Raw genomic sequence first — 22,825 nt, forward strand, 5'->3', positions numbered from 1 at the left:
TATTTTCCACTTCAGGCATCATATTGGGACCCTTTTGGAGGAACAGTCCTGTCCAACCCAGTATTAGATTCCATTTTATCTGGTAAAGATCAAAGAACAATTCTATATTTACAATGCTTCCTTTGAATTACATACAACATTCACTCACACTCCAGATGCCCAAAATGAATGCTAATCCGCCTATCAGGTTTTTCAATTAATTGCCATTCACAGCTCTGTTATCCAGAGCTGCATTTTAAATTTAATCTACCGTCTGTGTTTAGGTCTAAGGTTGGTTGCTGAAGTTGATATTGTGCTGTACACCCCTCGTCCAGAATATGCTGTAACAGCGTAGACGTCTTGGATGGCACAGCAGTGTCACGTTTACAGCGCCAGCGATTGGGGTCTGATTCCTGTCGCTGTCTGAGTAGAACCTTCTCCCTGTGACCATCTGGGTTTCCTCCTGGTGCTCTGGTTTCCTCGCACATCGCCAAGACGTACGGGTTAAGGTTAGTGCGTTGTTGTGTGACGTAGGTGCCAGAAGTGTGTTGACAATTGCGGGCCGTCCCCAGCACATCCTCTGTGTTGGTCATCGGGGCAAAGGATGCATTTCACTGGTAAAGATAGGAAGGATCAGGAAGCTTTAGAGAGGGTGCAGAGGAAAGTTACCAGGATGCTGCCTGGATTCGGACAGGCAGAGCGAGCTTGGGCTTTTCTCCTTGGAGAGAAGCGAGAGGTGACCGAAGGGGGTTAATTTCATTTGCCCCATCACTGAAATGTTCCCACAAGCTATGGAGTCACTTTCAAGAACTCTACTTCTACTTATTTATCATAAATTATTTGTTTTTGTGTTTGCACACTGGTTCAATGCCTAAGTTAGTGTGGTCTTTCATTGATTCTATTATAGATTTATTGAGTATGCCCACAAGAAAATGAATCTCAGGTGTCACGTATGTACTTTGATAATTTAACCCTTTTTACTTTGTAGATGGTAAGAGGAATAGATCAAGTGGATAGCCAGAGACATTTTCCCAGGGCGTAAACGTTACAATTTTAAGGTGATTGGAGGAAAGTATTGGGGGGAGGGGAGTGAGAGGTAGTTGTTTTTTTTACAGAGGGTGGTGGCTTTGCTGTTTGGAGTGATGGAGGGTGAGAGGTGACTTGATAGGTGTACATGATGATAAGAGGCATAGATAGTGGGTAACCAGAGACTTTTTCCCAGGGTGAAAATGGCTAATACAAGGGGGCATAAGAGACTCTTAGGCACTTGGATAATAGAAAAATTGGGGGTTATGCAGAGGGAAGTGTTAGATTGACCTCGGAGTAGGTTAACAGGTCGGCACAGTAAACCATTCTATTAGCCAAATTGAATATCAAGGCCACCTTTCCTGGTAGTCCCACTTGACAGATCGGACTCCTGTCTCCTCGGCCGAATTACTGACAGGTTCACAGTTTGGCCAAAGCAGCTGCCTCAGCTTTTGTCATCCTGGCTTTTGCGGGGAAGGAGCAGCGGTTCTGTTTACTTCTGGGCCTCCGAGCTCACGGCACGGCGCAAACAGTCAGGAGCACAGGAAGTGGTGGCTGTGTTCTAGTTTGGATGCCCACGCTACTTGATTTAAGATTTACGAATGTGTCAAGGCATCTGTTGTTGTTCTGGCTTCTGTTGTCCCTTGGGCTTCTGTTCCTGGTTCTCCTGGTAATCTCGTCTGTAGTGTGGCATCATGCTATCAGATCCTCAATGTTGTCCAAGTTTGCCTGCAGTTTGTATACAGTACTGTACAAAAGTCATATCTAGGGTGCTGAGAGCTTTGCACTGTACTATAGTGATTTTGTGTATTGCACTGCACTGCTACCTCAAAAAAAAAACCCAACGTTCATGTCGTATGTGAGTGATGCTAAACCTGATCCTGATACGGGTCTCAGTTGTGGAGGAGGGCAGGGAGAGGGGAATCATGGTTGGGGAGAGGGGAGGGAGTGGGAACCACCAGAGAGACAGTCTGTAATGATCAATAAAGCAATTGCTTGGAATCAAATGACCTTGCCTGGTGTTTCAGGGCTGGGAGTGTCTGCCCCCCCCACCTGTCCCACACTCCTCCCGCCAGCGCCCCACCCTCGCCATTCCCGAGGTCCTTTGCTCCTGCCAGATTTACAGACTCGCTCTCCGCTCCGGCCCTGCGCAAAACCCTCAGGTGTCCTCGCTCTATATATGTGACTCACAGTACTGTACCTGGATCACCTTGTAACTTTCCGACTGGCAATATATTTAAAAAAACCCCGAGCTTGCTGGGATTGCTCAGCAGGCACGGATCCTGGAGTATTCCCTGAGCCAGTCCTGGGCCTGAAATGTCCATGCCTTCTGTGGGCAGTTTGTGTATTCTCCCTGTGCCCAGGTAGGCTTCCTCTGGGGGCTGCGGTGACTCCCACGTTCCGACGGAGTCGGTGAGATGCACTGGCTCCAGAAGCTTGGTAGCCCTTGCGGGACGTCCCGAGTGCGATCCTTGCACTGTGGTCTTTGATGCAAAACGACGCATTTCCCTTGCACGTTTTGTACGTCTTTCCGTAAGGGTGGTGATGGGGTCGAGAGGGTTAGTAAATCTGCCATGATGGAATAGCGGAGCAGACTCGATGGGCCAAAAGGGCCTGTGCTGTCTTGTCTTTGGGAGAATGAAGACCCTAAGTGCCTGGCTGTGTACCTCCCTGTGTTCCATCTGCCACTTTTGCCCATTCTCCTCCTTCAGGCTCCCTGCTTTCTCAGCACTTCCTGCCCCTCCCATCTCTCCCCTTACAAGTGGGGGTGATCATTTAAATCTGGGGTACATAGGAGTGTCTCCAGAAATTCCTACCCTAGATGGGGGGCATGACGTCTGAAACATAAAGCCATGAGACATGGGAGCAGAATTAGGCCATTTGGCTCTGCCATTCCATCATGGCTGATTTATTTTCCCTTTCAACCCCAATCTCCTGCCTTCTCCCTGTAATCTTTGACACCCTGACTAATCAAGAGCCTATCAATCTCTGCCTTAAGTATACCCAATCACCTGGCCTCCACACAGATTCACTACCCTCTGGCTAATGAAATTCCTCCTCATCTCTGTTCTAAAGGGACCTCCTTGAGTTCTGAGGCTTTGCCATCTGGTCCTGGACTGCTCTACTATAGAAAATGTCCTCACCAAGTCCACTGTATCTAGGGTTTTTAATATTCCACAGGCTTCAAAAACTCCACCCCCTAGGCGTTTTTCTAAACTCCAGTGAGTACAGGCCCAGAGTTATCAAATGCACCTCACATGAACAGTTTCATTCCTGGAATTATTCTGGTGAGCCTCCTCGGGCCCCTCTCTCTCCAGTGCTCGCACATCTGGGTCGGCGCGGTAGCTTAGTGGCCAGCACAATGCTTTACAGTACCAGCGACCCGGGTTCAATTCCCGTTACTGCCAGTAAGGAGTTTGTTTGTTCTGGCCGGTGACCGTGTGGGTTTCCTCCCACAGTCGGTTGGCAGGGAAATTCTTCATTGTGAATTGTCCCATGATTAGATTTGGGTTAAATCAGGGATTGCTGGGTGGTGTGGCTTGAAATGCCCATTCTGCACTGTATGCCAATAAATAACTAAACATCAGTGGATGTACTTAGGAAGCTCAGGGAATTGATGCTAACGGGAATTCAAAGTCCCGATGAAAGGTCTTGGCCCAAAATGTCGACTCTTTACTCTGTTGCCTAGATGCTGCCTGGCCTGCTGAGTTCATCCAGCATTGTCTGTGTCTGTCTGTGTCTGTCTGTGTCTGTCTGTGTCTGTCTGTCTGTCTGTGTGTATTGCTCTGGATTTCCATCATCTCTCGTTTTTATTGCTGTCAGCATTATCTGTTTTTATTTTAGACCTGGTATTTACTGTACTCTACTTTCCAGTTGTTTTTGTTCGGCATGGTCCGCGTGCTGGCCTGATTGTAGTGTGATGCACTCTGCCTGTTCTAGTTTGTCAAGGGCAGGCAGACACAAGGTATGAATGCCATGAACAGTTCGCCCTCTGACGCAGCACAGCACATGACAGACGTTAAATTAACAAACCTAAAGTAATGGCTCGTGACAAAACAGACACCGGAATCAGGAACAGGTTTAAAATCATCGGCAAATGTCGTGAAAATTCCCCACTGACCTTTTTCTGCTTCTCACCTGACTATAACTTCCCCCGGGGTCTTCCCCACCCCCACCCCCCACTTCCCTTTCTCTTAAGGTTCACTCTCCCCTCCTATCAGATTCCTTCCTCTCCAGCCCTTGACCTTTCCCACCCACCTGGCTTCACCCATCACCTTCCAGCGAGCCCTCTTCCCATCCCCCTAGCTTTTTATTCTGGCATCTTTCCCCCTTCCGTCTCAGTCCCGATGCAGGGTCTCGGCCCGAAATGTCAACTATCTATTCATTTCCATAGATGCTGCCTGACCTGCTCAGGTCCTCCAGCATTGAGTGTCTGTTGTCATCACATTTGTTGTCTTTATGGCAACAGTACATAATAGAAAAAAAATGTGAATTACACTAAGTATGTGTGTGCATAATGTTAAATAGTGCAAAAATAGAAATTAGAAAGTAGTGAGGTAATGTCCATTCAGAAATCGGATGGTGGAGAGAAAAAATCGGTTCCTGAATCGCTGAGTGTGTGTCTTCAGGCTCCTGTACCTCCTCCCTGATGGTAGCAATGAGAAGAGGGCACGTCCTGGGTGATGGGGGTCCTTAATGATGGACGCTGCCTCGGAGGCTTGCTCCTTGAAGATGTCCTGGAGACTATGGGGGCTAGTTTACGACTCTCTGCAGTGTCTCTCAATCCTGCGCAGTAGCAACCCCCCATACCAGTCAGTGATGTAACCACTTGGAATGCCCTGCAGAGCTAGGTCTTTGCTGACATAGAAAATCTCCTCAAGCTCCCGATGAAATTTAGCTGCTGTCGTGCTTTCTTTGTAGCTGCATCGATGTGCTGGGTCCAAGATGGATCCCCAGAGATGTGGACACCCAGGAAGTTGAACTTGCTTACTCTCTCCACTTCTGATCCCTCTAGGAGAAATGGTGTGTTCCCTCGTTCTACCCTTTCTGTGGATGTATTGATAATGCTGCCTCAACTGCTGAGTTCCTCCAGCATTTTGTATCTGTTACTCTGGAATTCCGGCATTCACAGAATCTCCAGTGTTTGTGATAATGACACAGAAAACCTACAGCACAATACAGGCCCTTCGGCCCACAATGCTGTGCCGAACATGTACTTACTTTAGCAATTACCTAGGGTTACCATGGCCCTCTATTTTTCTAAGCTCTATGTAGCTATCCAGGAGTCTCTTAAAAGACCCTATTGTATCCACCTCCACCACCGTCACCGGCAGCCTATTCCACGCACTCACCACTCTCTGCGTAAAAAAACTTACCCCTGACGTCTCCTCTGTACCTACTTCCAAGCACCTGAAAACTGCCCCCTCGTGTTAGCCATTTTAGCCCTGGGTAAAAAGTTTCTGACTATCCACACGATCAATGCCTCTCATCATCTTGTACACCTCTATCAGGTCACCTCTCATCCTCCGTCGCTCCAAGAAGAAAAGGCCGAGTTCACTCAACCTATTCTCATAAGGCATGCTCCCCAATCCAGGCAACTTCCTTGTAAATCTCCTCTGCACCCTTTCTATGGCTTCCACATCCTTCCTGTACTGAGGTGACCAGAACTGAGCACAGTACTCCAAGTGGGGTCTGACCAGGGTCCTATGTGGCTGTGACATTGTTGCATGCTGAAAGGAGTACAGTCTGAGGTGGTGTTAGGCTTATTGTATTGGGGAATGCAGTGAAACCACAATAAGGAAAGAGTCCTCCCATTTCGTTAAAAGATTTAAAAGGCAAGCTGTATAGAGGTGGGGTGTAGAGGTTTTTGCTGGCTGCTCGCTGTGCAGAACCTGGTATTACAGGGCTGCAACGAAAAGAGCCATCAGAACTGTCACAGAGGCTGCTGAGCGAGTCTCCTGGTGGCTATGGATCAAGAGAGATGATCTGTGGACCAGACACAAGCTGGGGCCTGATCAACCCTGGCTGGGTCGCCTGGGTGAGGGTGTCTGATGTTGAAAGACCTGAAACACCCGATGACTCCGGGTTGTGTCCCAGTGCAGCCTGGGGTATATCTCAGCCATCCGGAGCATTCGTGTATAGCAACCATCCAGAGATTTTCGCATGGTCTTGGTGAGTGTCCACGTCTCGCATCCATACGTGAGAATGGACTATGACTGCATTGCATTGAAACGTACTGTGAAAAGTGTCGTTTGTGTCAAATAAGCAAGGATAGATACCGAAGTGCTAGGTTATGATGTACTGTAGATCACGGTCTCTTTCGGGGGGTGGGATTTGCTATTGCTTGCATGGTGGGGGGGTGCTTTGCTTCTGGTGCAAGTGGGGAAGGGGGAGGGTTGATGCTTGTGTGTGGAAGGCATGGGATCTTTGGGGTTCTGATAGTACTATTCATTCTATGGGGGCCTCTTGTTTCATGGGTGTCTGTGAAGAGTAACAATTTCAGGTTGTATACTGTATACACTCTGAACCCTTTGAATCACTTTTATTTTGTGCTGGTGGGCAGCCCGCAGGTGTCGTCGCGTTTTCCCGTCGCAAGCGTGGCGTGACCCACAGCTCGCTGACCCTAACCCGGGACGTGGAGGGAAACCGGAGCAGCTAGCGGAAACCCGCGCACGCGGTCATGGGGAGAATGTACAAACCCAGTGGCAGGAATTGAACCTGCTCGGTAGTCGCTGGCACTTTAATCGCGTTGCACTAACCGGTACACCACTGTGCCATGTGTCGTTAATCCTCTCTTGTCCCCGTCTAAAGTCCTGTTCCTGTCAATAAGATTTTGTCATTTACACCGGGGTGCGATGGATTTCCTTGTCTCCCTGGAGCTCAAAGAGTAAATGGCAGACAAGGCAGTAATAAATACACCTACCAAGCAACAGAACGGTGCTAAGGTTGCACAGCACTCTGAATTCTGTTTGAAGTCGATGGCAGTGGGGAAGGAGCTGTCGCTGAACCTGGAGCTGTACGTCCTGCCTGAGGGCAGATCTGAGAGCAGAGTGTGGCCTGGATGTTGGGGGGAGTCCCATCTTCCCCAAGCTGGCAGATGAAACTCTCTGAGAAATTACCTCTAAGTCAAGTGGTTTGTTGGTATCAGAGAATGTATACAGCATACAACCTGAAATTCTTACTCTTCACAGACATGCACTAAACAACAAACCAGTGAATGATAGAAACATGAGAACTCCAAAGCCCACTCCCCTCCCACGCAGAAGCATTGACCCTCCCCCCACTTGTGGCAGCACCACACACACACACACACACACACACACACAACTGCACACCTTTTAAGTAATAGCAAAAACCCCCAACACTAAAATCTGCAGATGCTAGAAATCCAGAGCAACTTGCACAAAATGCTGGAGGAATCAGCTGGTCGGGCAGCGTCTATGGAGGAGAGTAAACAGTTGACGTTTCAGACTGAGACCCTTCTTCAGGGTTGAAAAGGAAGGCGGAAGACGGCAGAAGTAAAAGGTGGCGGGAGAGGAAGGAGTCTCGGTGGGAAAGGTAAAGGACTGAAGGAGGAGGAAACTGATAGGAGAGGAGAGTGGACCATGGGAGGGAGGGGACCCGGGGGAGACGATAGGCAGGTGAAAAGACTTCCTCCTGCAGATGGTTGGGAAACCGATACCCACAAGGAACTGGCTGAGTCTTACCGCTCTCTCCAGCCTTTAGATGTACGAGTAGATTCTGAACCCGTTTTAACAACACCCTTAAGTTATTGAACTGGCAGTTCAGGGACATGGGCTGGGTATAGATTTTAATTTAGTTATTTAAATTTAATCTGAGTTTATCAGAGTTGTTTAAAAACCTTCCTGATCCAGCACTTTGGTGAAGGAATAGAGGTGCGGGCTATTTTCTAAATGGAGAGCAAATTTAGAAATCGGAGGTGCAGAGGGACTTGGGAAGCCAGAGGGTGGTCAGTCTGTGGAATTCGTTGCCACAGATGGCTGTGGAGGCCAAGTCATTGGGTGATATTGAGTGCAGAGGTTGATGGGGTCTGGATCAGTCAGGGTGTCAAAGGTTATGGGGAGGGGGGGTTCAGAGGAATAGTAATGGGGCTGAGATGGAGTGGTGGTGTAGATTCAATGGGCCAAATGGCCTAATTCTGCTCCTATGCCTTGTGGTCTAACCATCTTGTATGGATGGGATCTTCTAATTGTCCAGGCACCCAGCTCTGTGCTGAACCCTGCAAATCTTGAGCATCATCAAATGTTTCCTTAATTTCTTGAAGGAATTGGTGGAAGGATGTAGATGCGCGGTTTGATCTCGAAGTAAACACAGACAAGCCCTAGCTAGTGTGATAGTTAGTGTAACTATTATAACGCCATTCATCGCCGGTCGGGATTCAGTTCCCAACCTTGTCTGTGAGGAGTTTGTATGTTTTCCCTGTGACCATGTGGGTTTCCTCCGGGTGCTCGGGTTTCCTCCCATAGTCTGAACACGTACGGTTTGGGTTCGTGAGCTGTGGGCATGTTATGTTGGTGCCGGAAGCGTGGGCTGCCCCCAGCACATTCTCGGACCCTGTTGGACATTGACGCAAACGATGCGTTGCGCTGTGTTTTGATTATACGTGTGACAAATAAAGCTAGTCTTTAACATCTCTGTCCTTGCCTTTCATTGCATTGTGTCCTCTGACAGCAGTACAACAGTCCCTGTGCTGATGACAGTGACTTGCTTTCTTATCACCTCCCACCTCTCTGCTATTCTTGTTGCTATCTGCTTCCTTTATCTTAAAGCAAAATTGTCCCTCTCCTGATCCTCCTCGTTCTGATGAAGGGTCTCGGCCCACAACATCAACTGTTAGTACCTCGATGCTGCCTGACCTGCTGAGCTCCTCCAGCATGTTGTGTGCACAATTCTCATCTTCGCCCCTCAAGCCCCGTCACTGGGCATCGGCCACTGACGGCTGCACGCCAGATCCTCTCTCCTGGGCCCCCATCCTTCCTCTCCCAGGGATGGGGTTGGTAGCCCCATCCCCAACTCTCCTCCTTTCACAGTCGGGGTTGGACTGTTGTAGTCGGAGTTCACCGTGACTCCATTTGACCTGGTTTTATTTATGGATTGAGACACAGTGCGGAGTCGGCCCTTCGAGCTGTACCACCCAGCAGTCCCCCGATTTAACCCGAGCCTAATCGCGGGACGACTTACAATGACCAATTAACCTACCGACCCCATGTCTTCGGACTGTGGGAGGAAACCCGCACAGTCACGGGGAGAACGTACAAACTCCTCACAGGCAGCGCAGGGACTGAACCTGGGTCACCTGAACTGCAACGCGTTGTGCTAACCACTACGCTGCCGTTGCCATGGTATGCGCAGATGTCGTAACGCAAGTGATTTCCATGGCCAGGATTCGGGTTCATTAATTTACGGAAGTGTATCGGGTCGATTTGAGAGAGTGCGGCGAGTGTGCGCTCTGCCGATTGATTTCACCATGGATCGATTGGGCGGCAGGCTTTCGAGCGAGTGCGTTGTGTCTCGGGCTCAGTTCGCCGTTCCTGGGCTGTAAGCGCCCACGTGTACCAGTTCTGAGCCCCTTCATCGGCACGGGGGGCAGAAGCCGGAATAGGAAGGTAGCGGGGAGGAGAGCTTCTCCCCCAGGTAAACAGAAGAGATTCTGCAGATGCTGGAAATCCAGAGCAGTGTGCACAACGCTGAAGGAACTCAGCAGGTCAGGTAGCATCTATGGAGAGGAATAAACCGTTGATGCTCCTGGCTTCTGCCCCCTTCCCTTTCCAGTCCTGATGAGGGGTCTCAGCCTGAAATGTCAACTGTTTATTCCTCTCCAAGGCTGCTGCCTGACCTGCTGAGTTCCCCCAGCATGTTGTGTGTGTGTGTGTGTGTGTGTTGTTCTACTCTGGATGATGTCTTCTGGCCCATCTTTAGCAAACAAAGCATCTCTCTTCCAGCCCCTAATCACCCATTCTGTGTTCACACACCATTAAACCCTGAGCTATGCGTGGGAAGTTAATGGGCTATAACATTCTGAGCTCCTCGGTTAGTACATAGCAGCCAGCCTCTCTCACCTAGTTACAGTCGATGGTGCTCTGTGAAAACGACGTAACATTTCATTAAAATTCTTTTTTTAAAATTAAGTTCCTGTTCCTCGGTGTGGCAGTGTCATTGACCAGTGTGTTGCTGCCCCTCATAGCCCGCACTCCATTAAGGGGCTAATATCTGAAGGGGTTGCTCTCAACTTGAGCGGAAAACACTACAAAGTAGTGGATACGTCCCAGTCCATTGCAGGTAAAGCCCTCCCCACCACTGAGGACATCTAGGTGGAGTGCTGTCGCAGGAAAGCAGCATCCATCATCAGGGACCCCCCCACCACCCAGGACATGCCCTCTTCTTACTATTCCCATCAGGTGGAAGGTACAGGAGCCTCAGGTCCCACACCACCAGGTTCAGGAACAGTTGTTACCCCTCAACCATCAGGCAGGAGGTACAGGAGCCCCAGGACTCACACCACCAGGTTCAGGAGCAGTTATTACCCCTCAACCATCAGGCAGGTGGTACAGGAGCCTCAGGACTCACACCACCAGGTTCAGGAGCAGTTATTACCCCTCAACCATCAGGCTCCTGAACCAAAGGGGATAACTTCACTCGCCCCGTTACTGAACCGTTCCCACAGCTGATGGATTCACTTTCAAGGGCTTTCCTCATCTTATGTCCTCGATATTTATTGCTTATTTATCACTATTTTTGCTCTCGTTTTATATTGGCAAGGTCTGATGTCTTTTGCATACTGGCCGAATGTCCAAGTTGGTGCGGTCTTCGTTGATATGGTTATTATTCTATAGATTTATTGAGTATGCCTGCAAGGAAGTGTATCTCAGGGTTGCATGTGGTAACGTATATGTACTCTGATAACAAATTTACTTTGACCTTTTTGGTGGTGTCTGAAAAGAGGATGCTGTCCAAGTTGCATGCCATCTTGGACAATGTCTCCCATCCACTACATAATGTACTGGGTGGGCACAGGAGTACATTCAGCCAGAGACTCATTCCACCGAGATGCAGCACAGAGCGTCATAGGAAGTCATTCCTGCCTGTGGCCATCAAACTTTACAACTCCTCCCTTGGAGGGTCAGACACCCTGAGCCAATAGGCTGGTCCTGGACTTATTTCCATCTGGCATAATTCACATATTACTGTTTAATTATTTAAGGTTTTATATTGTTATATTTAAACTCTATTCTTGGTTGGTGCAACTGTAACGAAACTCAAGTTCCCTCGGGATCAATAAAGTATGTATGTCTATCTATCTATCTATCTACAAGAGGGATTAGCTGGAGGTGCAAAAGCCGGACCTCATTGGGGAACTGGGGATTCTCTAGCAACATGTTGGAGGATCTGTCCTGGGGCTCACACACAAGTGCCATCACAAACCAAGGCATGACAGCACCTCTACTTGCTTAGATTCTGGGTGTCACCCGAAACTTTGACAAGATGCTATAGGAGCTGTGGTTAGCGCGATGCTATCACAGTTGGGGCAAATGGGTGATTTCACTCACCTCAACTCTGACCTACAGACTCTCTTTCATGGACTTTTCACAACTTATATTCTCAGTATTCTTTAACATTTTTATTTGCAAAAATTTGTCTTTTGTACATTGGTTATCAGTCTTTTCTAATTTTTCATATTCTGTATGTTTACTTTCCTGTGAATGCCTGCAGGAAAATGAATCCTCGGTAGTACGCAGTATGGTACTGTACATGATTCGCTTTAAACTCTCCTGGCAGTTTTTGGTGCCCAAGTAGGCCAACACAAGCTCCTCTTCACTTTTGTTTTGGAGCTCGGTAACCTGTAACTTACCATTGCTGAACAACACCCGGTCACCCCGTGAAAGACGACACCGCCAGGGTCTGTAGCTCAGTCCTCTCGGATGCATTGTCCTGGCTGGAGAAATCAGATCTTCACTGTGAGATCCTGAGGCGATTTGACGCATAACCGTGATGCTATTTCCACTGGTGGGAGAATCTCAAATCCGGGACATGTGTGATAAATACTCAGGACTTTGAGATTAATTGAAGATCTCAACTGGAAATTAATCTTGTACCATAAGACATAGAATTAGGCCATTCAGCCCATCGCGTCTGATCCCCCGAATCATGGCTGGGCAAGTATGGTCCACAATGGAGACCCGTATCAGAATCAGGTTTAACACTCAGAAATACTTTTTTTTTGCAGCAGCAGTACAGTGCAATACATAAAATTACTACCGTACTATGCTAAAGTCTTAGGCATCCAAGCTATATGTACGGTACCATACATGTGACAATGTGAATCTCTGGTGATTACGTGCAGTTGCTTGGAGCATTCTCTGTACAGAACTGAGAGCAGTATGGCACTGGGAAGGCCATTCAGCCCGCAGTGGGTCAGTATCAGGCTAATTATCACTGACACCTGATGTGAAATTTGTTGTGGAAAACTCAAAAAATTACTGCAAGTAACAAAAACATTAATGCAAAGGACAATCAGCGAGGGAATGCTCATGGACCATTCAGAGATCTAGCAAAGAGGTAGAAACTGTTCTTAAGTCACTGAGAGAGGGCTTCCTGATGAATCTCGGATGGTGAGAGTCCTTAATGGTTAATGTTGTGTTCTCGTGCAGACTGATAACAATGGACAACAAATTTTTTCAAAAGTGTTGCTTCCTCAGTATTTTTTTTATGATAGACTGCTTTAAGCTGAACACAAACATAATTTCAGACAACTTGTATCACAGGAATTTGGGGAAACAAGAAATTAACTTTTATTGAATATAAGGACTTGTATTTGTCAGGGTTGAAGGGATACGGGGAGAAGGCAGGAGACTGGGGCTGAGAGGAAAATTAAATCAGCCATGATGAAATGACAGAGCAGACTCGATGGGCCAAACAGCCTAATTCTACTCCTGTAACTCACGGTCTTGTGGTCTAATGTGTTTAATTACATAATAGTGTTGATGATTTGCAATAGTGTTTTGTGGGTGATTTTTGTTTGAGGTTTCTCGCTCTAGTGTCCAACAATAATCAGCCAGCATTGATGGATTCCAGTTGCCCTGACACCGTTTTTGTGAACCCTGTGACTTCCTGTGAGTTATTTTAGAGACGTTCTTAACCTGGTTACTAATTGCGACACAGTTTGCTAGAACAGCGAGGGAATTTTCCGACGTAACCGGTAGGCTTGGAGGGTGCTTTACAGCATTCTGGAACACTATCAAGAGTTCCAGTTTATTTTCATTCAGCTGTGCACATGTGTGAGATACGTGGACTATGACCAAACGAACAACGGCTGCAGGCACCCAGCACTTTAGTGCAAGGGTGTTTATCAGAAGTGTCAAAAATCAAACTTACAAAAAGTAGTGAAAAGAGAACTGGCAATGTTTGCAAGAAGATATCTACCAGAAAACAATAATATCTGTCTCTCTTCCCTCTACCCCCCTCTCTCTTCCCTCTACCCCCCTCTCTCTTCCCCCATCCCCTTCCCTCTGCCCCCCAAGGGTGAAGAGCTCAGCAAAGTTAACTTCAGACTACACATGAATCAGAATATGATGCACCCCACTATGTAGTTACAGTCATATTACAAAACAGAATGATCTACTTTGAATGCAGTATACAGACAGCATAGACACACTTGCACATCCCCATGGCGGGAAAGGCACCCTAAAGCACATTAGCTCGATTTAGGGCCGACTAGGAGAATATATTGGTCGGGAGGGGGGTGCGGGGAGGACATCGAAGTGCGCGTACTGCGCCACGACAGCAGAATGACAAGGCTGTGTGGGAGTGCGGTTATTGAGCGCTGGCCGTCACATTGCGTCTACGTCGAACAGGGTAGCATTCCTCTGTGCACAACACAGCACACCTAACTTGCATAACCACAGATGAACTGATGAATAGTAAAATACTTGGCAGAAGATTGACATTTAGTGCTGCTGGTGCTCCAGGTGTGGTGAGATGCGGGTGGTGACGGAGTTCGGTAGTCTCTCAGCCTGGCGGAAAGAAGCTGTGTCCCCATTCTGACAGTCCTTGTCCTAATGCTATCGTACCTTTTGCCTGGTGGTAGGGGAGGGGGTCAAATAGATCGAAGGACAGATGGGAGGGATCATTAACAACACTAAGGGCCCCGCATACGCTGTGCTCCTGGTAAATATCTCGAATGGAAACAAAGGAGCTGGTTGTGGACGACAGGAGGAATGGAGACAGGCTGATCCCTATTGACATCAATGGATCTGGGGTTCAGAGGGTGAACAGCTTTAAGTTCCTCAGCATAATACTCACCGAGGATCTCACGTTGTCTGTACATACCTCTTTCATGTCAGATGGTTGAAGAAATTTGGTATGGGCCCCCAAATCCTAAGGACTTTCTACAGGGGCACAATTGAGAGCACCCTGACTGGCTGCATCACTGCCTGGTATGGGAACTGTACTTCCCTCAATCGCAGGACTCTGCAGAGAGTGGTGCGGGCAGCCCAGCGCATCTGTAGTTGTGAACTTCCCACTATTCAGGACGTTTACAATGACAGGCGTGTAAAAAGGGCCCGAAGGATCATTGGGGACCCGAGTCACCCCAACCACAAACTGTTCCAGCTGCTACCATCTGGGAAACGGTACCACAGCATAAAAGCCAGGACCAACAGGCTCCGGGACAGCTTCTTCCACCAGGCCATCAGACTGATTAACTCACGCTGATGCAACTGTATTTCTGTTATGTTGTACATAATATTTATTATAAATGACTATAATTGCTCAGTGCACATTTAGACAGAGACATAACGTACAGATTTTTACTCATGTATATGAAGGGTGTAAGTAATGAAGTCAATTCAATTCAAGAGAGACCCCAAATGTCCTCTCAGCAGTCCGTGCAATCAGATGCCTTGCTGTTCCTTGCAGGAATACATTGTGTTGGAGCCCCCGCAAAATAATAACCCACTATGTCTTGCTGAAGTTTGTGTATGTGTTTCCACCTCTCTAGTAAGTAAACGCCTGCACGTTGCACGTCAGAAAACCACTGACCATGTTTCTAGTTTGGCGGACTTGGTGCTGGGTCTGCTGGAATCTGATCTGTCTCCTTGCCACCGACAATTCTGGTGAGCAATATTTGTGAATATTGTTATTTAGAGATGCAGTGAGGAATGGGTTCTTCCGGCACAACGAGCCACACCGCCCAGCAACCCAGATTTAAAAATTGGCCTAATCACAGGACAGTTTACAATAACCAGTTAACCTACTAACTGGTAGGTCTTTGGACTGTGCGAAGAATCCAGAGCACCTGGAGAAGACCCACCCGCATACGGGAAGGAACGCATGACCTCCTTACAAAGAACGCTGGAATTAAACTTATTTATTTTCTATTATTAGATTTTCTTTTTGTTTTTGCACAAATTGTTGTCTTTCGCACATTGGTAGTTTGTCTTTGTGTGTAGTTTTTCATTGGTTCTGTTGTATTATTTGTATCTACTGTGAATGCCTGCAGGAAAATGTATACGTACTTTGTTAATAAATTTACTTTGAAGTATTCCTCGGGGCCACAGCTGTGGAGATAACAAGCAAATTACTCTTTTCAGAAAAAATGACTACTTGCTAGTGATCGAACTTTTCTCCCCACCACTTGTTTGCAATTTCTCTGTGGCCGCCTTTGCATCCTGTTTGGCTCTGGAATGTGCGGCAGTCCCCAGCACCCCCTCAGGTGTGTTGGTTGTTGACGCGATCGCCACGTTTCAGCGTTCGTGCAACGTGGTCAATAAACTTGCATCTTGAAGTAGGATTTAACATCACAGCTTTTTGTCTAATGGGAGGAATCTCACGCACTCCCCATTCTCCCCCCCCCCAACCCAACCCCTTGGCTCTCTCCTCTGTTTACTGACCCAAAGTGTTTCCTTATTTACACCATCCAAGTCCCTCTCCTCGCTTCTGACCGTTAATCTGTCTCCCAATCTTTTCCAACTTCCTCCCCATTGGCTTCCAAGTTTATAGCTGTCTGACTGTACATGTACACCCAAATGAAACAACGTCCCTCTGGACCACAGTGTACTCACAAAATACATCTCACACACAGCACATAAATCAAAATATTACCATAAATAAGTTAGTAAATTATCATCCAAAATGCAGTTGTTGCGTAGCACAGTGACGAGAGGTTGGTGGTGGCAGGGTATTCATCAGTCTCACAGCCTGCGGGAGGAAGCTGTTACCCAGTCTGGCAGCCCGAGTCCTGATGCTCCTGTACCTCCTTCCTGACAGTAGTGGGTCAGAGAGATTGTAGGATGGGTGGTAGGGATCCCCAGCAATGCTTGGGGCTCCCAGGTGGACTACAATGTTGGGAAGTGTATGGCCATGCTCTTTGGTAGAAGGAATAAAGGCGTGGACCATTTTCTAAGTAAGCAGTGAGCAAATTCCGAAATCGAAGCTTCAGCTTGCAGGTTGAGTTTCTGACTAGGGGTCTAGGAATAGAGTCAAGGCGGAAAGAAATTCACTCAATAGCCATTTATTAGGAAACTTATGTACCTGATAACGTGGCCACTGAGTGTATGTCCGTGGTCTTCTGCTGTAGTCCATCAGCTTCAAGGTTTGACATGTTGTGCATTCAGAGATGCTCTTCTGCTCACTGCTGGTGTGTATCGGGTGGTTATTTGAGTCACTGGGAAATGTCATCATAGCAGGGGAGGGCGATCTCGTGTTGTGAACATGTTTCTAGAAACGTGTAGGCTGCACGTGTGGGTGTGGGTGGAGGGGCAAGTGTTTCCCTCGGCTTTTATGCAGGGGCACGGTGGGATGTGCGACATCCACCCTAGGGAGCAGGGGTGAAGAGCTCTTCCTTAAAGGTAACAGCGTGCCAAACAGGTTCAGATTCGTGTGTTTATCGCGCCCGCATCGAAACGCGTCATCGGCGTCGACGACCAGCACAGGATGCGCTGAGGGCAGCCCGCAAAAGTGTTGCCACGCATTCCAGCGCCAACATAGCTCGCCCAGAATGTTCAGCAAAACGTGGATGCTGAGAGGTAGGTCGGATTCTGCCTGGACCCGAGGGCACCTCTTATGAGGATATGTTGAACGAGCTACAGCTTTTCTCTTTGGAATGGAGGTGGACGAGATGGCGATCAGAATCCGGTTCAATATCAGTGCCATATATCGTGACTTTTTTTTTAAAGATTAGATTATGAGAACACTCAGTCCTCTTTTATTGTCATTTAGAAATGCATACATGCATTAAGAAATGATACAATGTTTCTCCAGAGTGATATCACAGAAAACAGGACAAACCGAAGACTAACACTGACAGAACCACATAATTATAACATATAGTCACAGCAGTGCAAAGCAATACCATAATTTGATGAAGAACAAACCATGGGCACGGTAAATAAAGTCTCAAAGTCCCCGAGTTGATCGACTCCCGAGTCCCCGATAGCAGGCGGCAAAAGGGAGAAACTCCCTGCCATAAACCTCCAGGCACCGTCAACTTGCCGATGCCTTGGAAGCAGCCGACCACAGCCGACACTGAGTCCATCCATCCGAAAACTTCGAGCCTCCGACCAGCCTCTCCGATACAGCCTCCCGAGCGCCATCCTCTGCCGAGCGCCTTCGACCCAGCCCCGGCTGCTGAAGCAAGCAAAGCCGAGGATTTGGGCCTTCTGCTCTGGAGATTCCAGTTACCACACAGTAGCAGCGTCAGCGAAGCGGGCATTTCAGAAGTTTTCCAGATGTTCCTCCGTACTCTCACATCCGTCTCCATCAAATCAGAATTGTGCACGGTCCCCTCCTCGACAGATTACAGATGCCCTTCACCGGAGAGGCCGTGCGCGCTGTCGTCGCGCCGCCATCTTCTGCTCCTTTGCAACAGCACAGTGAAGTGCATGATAAATATACAGAAAAAAGTTTTGTTAAGTATATATACATATCTCTTAAATAGGTAAGTTAAAATATAGTGCAAAAATAGAAATAAAAGGTAGTGAGGTGGTGTCCATGGGTTCAAATCCATTCAGAAATGGGATGGCTGAATGTCTGAGTGTGCCTTCAGGCTCTGTCCCTCCATCCCAACGGTAACAGTGTGAGCAGGGCACGTCCTGGCTGCTGGACGTCGCTCTCCTGAGGTACCACTTCTTGAAGGTGTCTTGGATACCACGGAGGCTGGTACCCCATGTTGGAACTGACAAACTTTACAAGTTTCTGCAACTTATTTCGATCTTGTGGCATAGATCGAGTGGCAAGCTAGAGATGTTTACCCGGGGTGGAAATGGCAAAACCAAGGGGGCCTAATTTTAAAGTGATTGGTGGAAAGTATTGGGGGGGGGGGATGTCAGAGGTAGTTTTTTTTTTAACCTACAGAGTGGTGGTTGTCAAACATGCTCCCGGGGCAGTGGTAGAGGCAGATACATTAGGGATATTATGATAGGCACATGGATTGTAGAAAAAATGGAGGGCTATGGGGAAGGGAAGGGTTAAATTGATCTTGGGGTAGGTTAAAGGGTCAGCACAACACTGTGGGCCAAAGGGCTTTTATTCTGTGTTACAGCATTCTCCTCTGAACTTGCCTTTGTCATCCGCCCCCCCCCCCCCAGATACTCTGGGACCAGAGGGCTCAGCCTCAGAATAGAAAGACATCCCTTTAGAACTGAGATGAGGAATTTCTTCAGGCAGAGGATGGTGAAACTGCGGAATTCATTGCCACAGGCAGCTGTGGAGGTCAAGCCATTGGGTATATTTAAAGCGGGGGTTTGATAGGTTCTCAATAAGTAAGAGCATTAAAGGTTACAGGGAGAAGGCGGGAGAATGGGGTTGAGAGGGATAATAAATCAGCCATGATGGAATGTCAGAGCAGACTAGATGGGCTGAACGGACTAGTTCTGCCCCTGTGTGCGCTGGTCTCACACAAGACGCAGTAGAGTAACACACTAAGCGTCACAGCAACAACAGGACAAAAGCCCCGTTCCTCCTTCCCACCCCCTCTCTCACTGGACTCCCAGATTTTGAGCACAGATGTCCAGAGCAGGACTTTGAATCCACATCCTTGCAGAGCCTTGATCACTGATCACTGATGCTGAGTCATTGCCGGCAGAGCCCAGAAACCATTCAGGTTTCACCCCCTTCCTCCCAGGAGAATTTCGCACCCACAGTGTGCGGAAAGGCCGTGCTTCAGTAAATGACAGGAGCAGATACATGCGCCCCATCAGTCACCTCGCCAAAAAGAAAATCTATGCAGCCGGCCACAAATCTTCTCACTGTGACTGGAAATATTTCTCCAGATTTGTGTGTAGGTGTGCCGTGACTGCTGTGTGCCGCACGGCTTGGAAGAGACTTGTCTTCACACTGCGCAGTTCCTTTGTGGCAAATGTCTCGGGCTGGTTGCATAATGTATTACTTGAAACTGCACTGCAAGGTTCTGCAAACAATACAGGAGGTAAATGTCCTAATGCGCGCGCCCTGCCCCCGGTGAGGGTCTCGCAGGAGAGAGCTTCAGTATTCTTTTCCCCCCCGGGGGGTGGGGGGTGATCTTTAACATGCAGCAGTCCCACTGAAAGCAGGCAGATTTTTCTTTTTATTTGGAGATAAAGCAGGATCACAGGCCCTCCTGGCCTCGTAATCCTCTGCTGCCGGGTGACTAATTAACCTGCTACCCTGTACGTCTTTGGGAGGTGGGAGAAAACCGAGGCGCTCAGGGGAAATCCACTTGGTCACGGGGAGAACGTGCAAATTTCTCACAGGCAGCGGTGAGAATCGAACCCGGGTGCTGCTGTTCAGTCCAGTAACGAGAGAGGCCGTGAAGGGGACAGGGCGCTCGATTTGACTGACACTGAAGGGCGGCTGGGGGTGTGTAGTTACCCCCTTCAGTCCCCGTGTGCCTGAATTACTGAACGCAGGTGGGTTTTAAGGATACTCTTGTAATTGTTGGCCCAGAAACAGCCCGAGACTCGGCCCTTGCCTGGCTTGCTCGGTCCTTCGGAAAGATAGATTAGTTTCGTTTGCCGCCTTGAGGCGTACAGCGAAATGCGTGTTTGCGTCAGTGACCGACACAGTACGAGGACTGTGCTAGAGTCACCACGTCTCCAGCGCCAACGTAGCATAACCCTAACCTGTATGGGCTTGGCGAGTGGGAAGAGACTGGAGGAAGCGTGCGCGGTCACGGGAGAACGTGCAAACTCCTTGCAAGGCAGCGGCAGGAGCTGGACCCGAGTTGCCTGGACTGTAAAGCGCGGTGCTGGCCGCTACGCTGCCGTGCCGTGCCCTCCCCCCCACCCCCCCGTCTGTGTGGGACCGTCCCCGGTGAGAGGGTCTGTGTGGGGGGCGGGGGGGACCGTCCTGTCCCCCAGTGAGGGTCAGTGTGTGTGGGACTGTCCTGTCCCCCAGTGAAGGTCAGTGTGTGTTTGGGACCGTCCCCCAGTGAGGGTCAGTGTGTGTGTGTGTGTGTGTGTGTGTGTGTATGTGGGACCGTCCCCCAGTGAGGGTCAGTGAGTGTGTGGGATCGTTCCCCCAGTGAGGGTCAGTGTGTGTGTGGGCCCGTCCCCCAGTGAGGCTCAGTGTGTGTGTGTGGGATCGTCCCCCAGTGAGGGTCATTGTGTGTGGGACCATCCCGTATATATGGGAGTGAATGGGGGTGGAAATTCTCTGAGACGCAGCAGGAGGCTCAGTGGGTCAAATGGCCAGTTCTGTCTCAAGGAAGTGAAACCTGGATTGCTGAAGCTGTTAAGATTGTGGTCAATTCTACCCATCTACCCTTGCCTGCCCAAGAGCCACAGCTTCTGAATTCTGTTGTTGTGTTCCATTGACTCCTGTCAGCCTTGAGTGTGTACATTGATTGGGTGTGAACCTCCACTGCTGTTCCCAGCGTTCACTGACCTCTAACCAAGGAAGTCATTACTGTTTCTGACTTGAGTAACTCGTCCTGCCCTCCATCCCACTATTAGACCCTCAGGTGGTGGAAGGTGCGTTTTAGCGTAGAGAAAATAAGGTGATTGTTATAAGGAAGTGAAACCTGGATTCATTTTAAGGTGACTGGGGAGATGTTGGAGGTAGGTTTTTCTCACAGAGGGCTGGGTGTGGGAACGAGCAGATACATTAGGGACATTTAAGAGTCTCTGAGGTTAGCACATGGATGATAGAAAAATGGAGGGCCTTATGAGAGAGAAAGGTTAGATTGATCTTGGAGATGGTTAAAGGGTTGGCACAACATTGTGGGCCGAAGGGCCTGTACTGTGCTGTAATGTTCTATGTTCGATTATGCTGTCAGCTAATAGAACTGTAGTCCTGGTGGGCATTGGCCTTCAAAGATGTGGTAATATAGAAATAAAACTACTGAGTAAAGTTATTGAAAAGCTTGTCATATAAGGAGCCCTGGGCCTCGATTCACTGGAATTCAGAAGAATGAAGGGTGCCCTCATTGAAAGCTTTCAAATAGTGAAGTGGATGAGGGGAAGGTGTTTCCTATGTGGGGGAGTCTAAGACCAGTGGGTGGTGAATCTGGAATCCATTGCCACGGGCGGCTGTGGGGGCCAAGTCATTGGGTATATTTAAGGCAGGCTGATAGATTTCTTGATTAGTCAGGGCATGATTGGGGGGAAGACAGGAGATTGGGGCTGAGAGAGAAAATGGGTCAGCCATATTGAAATGGTGAAGGGCCGAATGGCCTAATTCTGCTGCTATATATTACGGGCTTTTGAATAAGTATTCAGGAGTTTGGATTATTAATTTGAGGGCTCAGCCATCATCTTCAGCTGCGACAGGGAAGATTAGATTGATCTTGGATTGGGTTTAAAGGTCAGCATAATATTGTGAGCTGAAGGGCTACATTAACCTACTGAGCTGTAGTGTTCTGTGAGGCTCACAGGTGTGTTTGCCCTCCTCACCTGCAACCTCAGCTCCACCTTTTACAGTTAGGCTTGTGGCTTCTGCGTTTCCTGCTATCTCTCTGTGTTCTGTTTCAATATTGTGCAAGGTTTCCAGTATCTCCCAGTAAATCTGCCTTCCTTGTGTCATCCAACTTACATCAGGGAGGAGGCTACATAGCATCCAGACTCAAAATGTTATTCTCCCCAAGCAGTGAGGCCGATCAACACCTCCACCCCTTTATTATTTCATGCCAGTATTCTTATTGACAGCCTTGCGTAACTTCATAGATGTACAATCAAGCTGTGTATGTAGAACAAAGAGTACTGCACAGGGACAGATCCTTGTGCCGAACCAGCTAAAACCCCCCAAAAACAAATCCCTCCTACCTACACCATGAACTTATCCCTCCATTTTCCTCACATCCATGTGCCTATCCAAACATCTCTTAAAAGCCTCTAATGTATTTGTCTCTACCACCATACCAGGCATCCACCACTCTCTGGGTAAAAAACCTTACCCCTCACATCCCCTTTGAACCTGCCCCCCCCCTCACCTTCAGTGCATGCCCTCCGGTGTTAGACATTTCAACCCTGGGGAAACAGATACTCTCTGTCTATTCTATCTCTGCCTCTCATAATCTTATAAACTTCGATCAGATCTCCCCTTCACCCAGAGAAAACAAGCCAAGTTTATCTGGCCTCTTATGATAGCCCATGCCCTCTAAACCAGACAGCTTCCTGGTGAACCTCTCCAAAGCCTCAACATCCTATAATGGGGTGACCAGAACCATATGCAATACTCCAGATGTGGCCTAACCAGAGCCTTATGAAGTTGCAAGCTGTCTTACGTATTTATATTTATTGTGTTTTTTTTTGTGTGCTGCATCAGATCCAGAATAACAATCATTTCGTTCTCATTTCAGTTGAGATGACATTAAACAATCTTGAATTTT

The 22,825-nt window shown here is 48.3% G+C and overlaps 1 protein-coding gene across 5 annotated transcripts in view; it reads left to right on the forward strand.

Annotated features, from left to right (window-relative positions):
* Window positions 1-22,825, forward strand: part of mark2b (MAP/microtubule affinity-regulating kinase 2b) — a 167,930-nt gene that overhangs the window by 42,544 nt on the left and 102,561 nt on the right. The window contains exon 2 of one of the 5 annotated variants that reach the window (XM_063036473.1): window positions 264-488. The exons of 2 other annotated variants lie outside the window; for them this stretch is intronic. Coding sequence is in view for 2 of the 3 variants with exons in the window: in XM_063036469.1 (XP_062892539.1) it covers window positions 19,379-19,447 (69 nt within the window). In the remaining variant the exon portion in view is untranslated. Of the gene's footprint in view, window positions 1-263; window positions 489-19,363; window positions 19,448-22,825 lie in introns of those variants that run through there. 2 more of the 5 variants (XM_063036469.1, XM_063036471.1) reach the window with 2 other exon arrangements.

This window comes from Mobula hypostoma, chromosome 30 (genome assembly GCF_963921235.1).
Source record: "Mobula hypostoma chromosome 30, sMobHyp1.1, whole genome shotgun sequence".
Lineage (NCBI taxonomy): Eukaryota > Metazoa > Chordata > Chondrichthyes > Myliobatiformes > Myliobatidae > Mobula > Mobula hypostoma.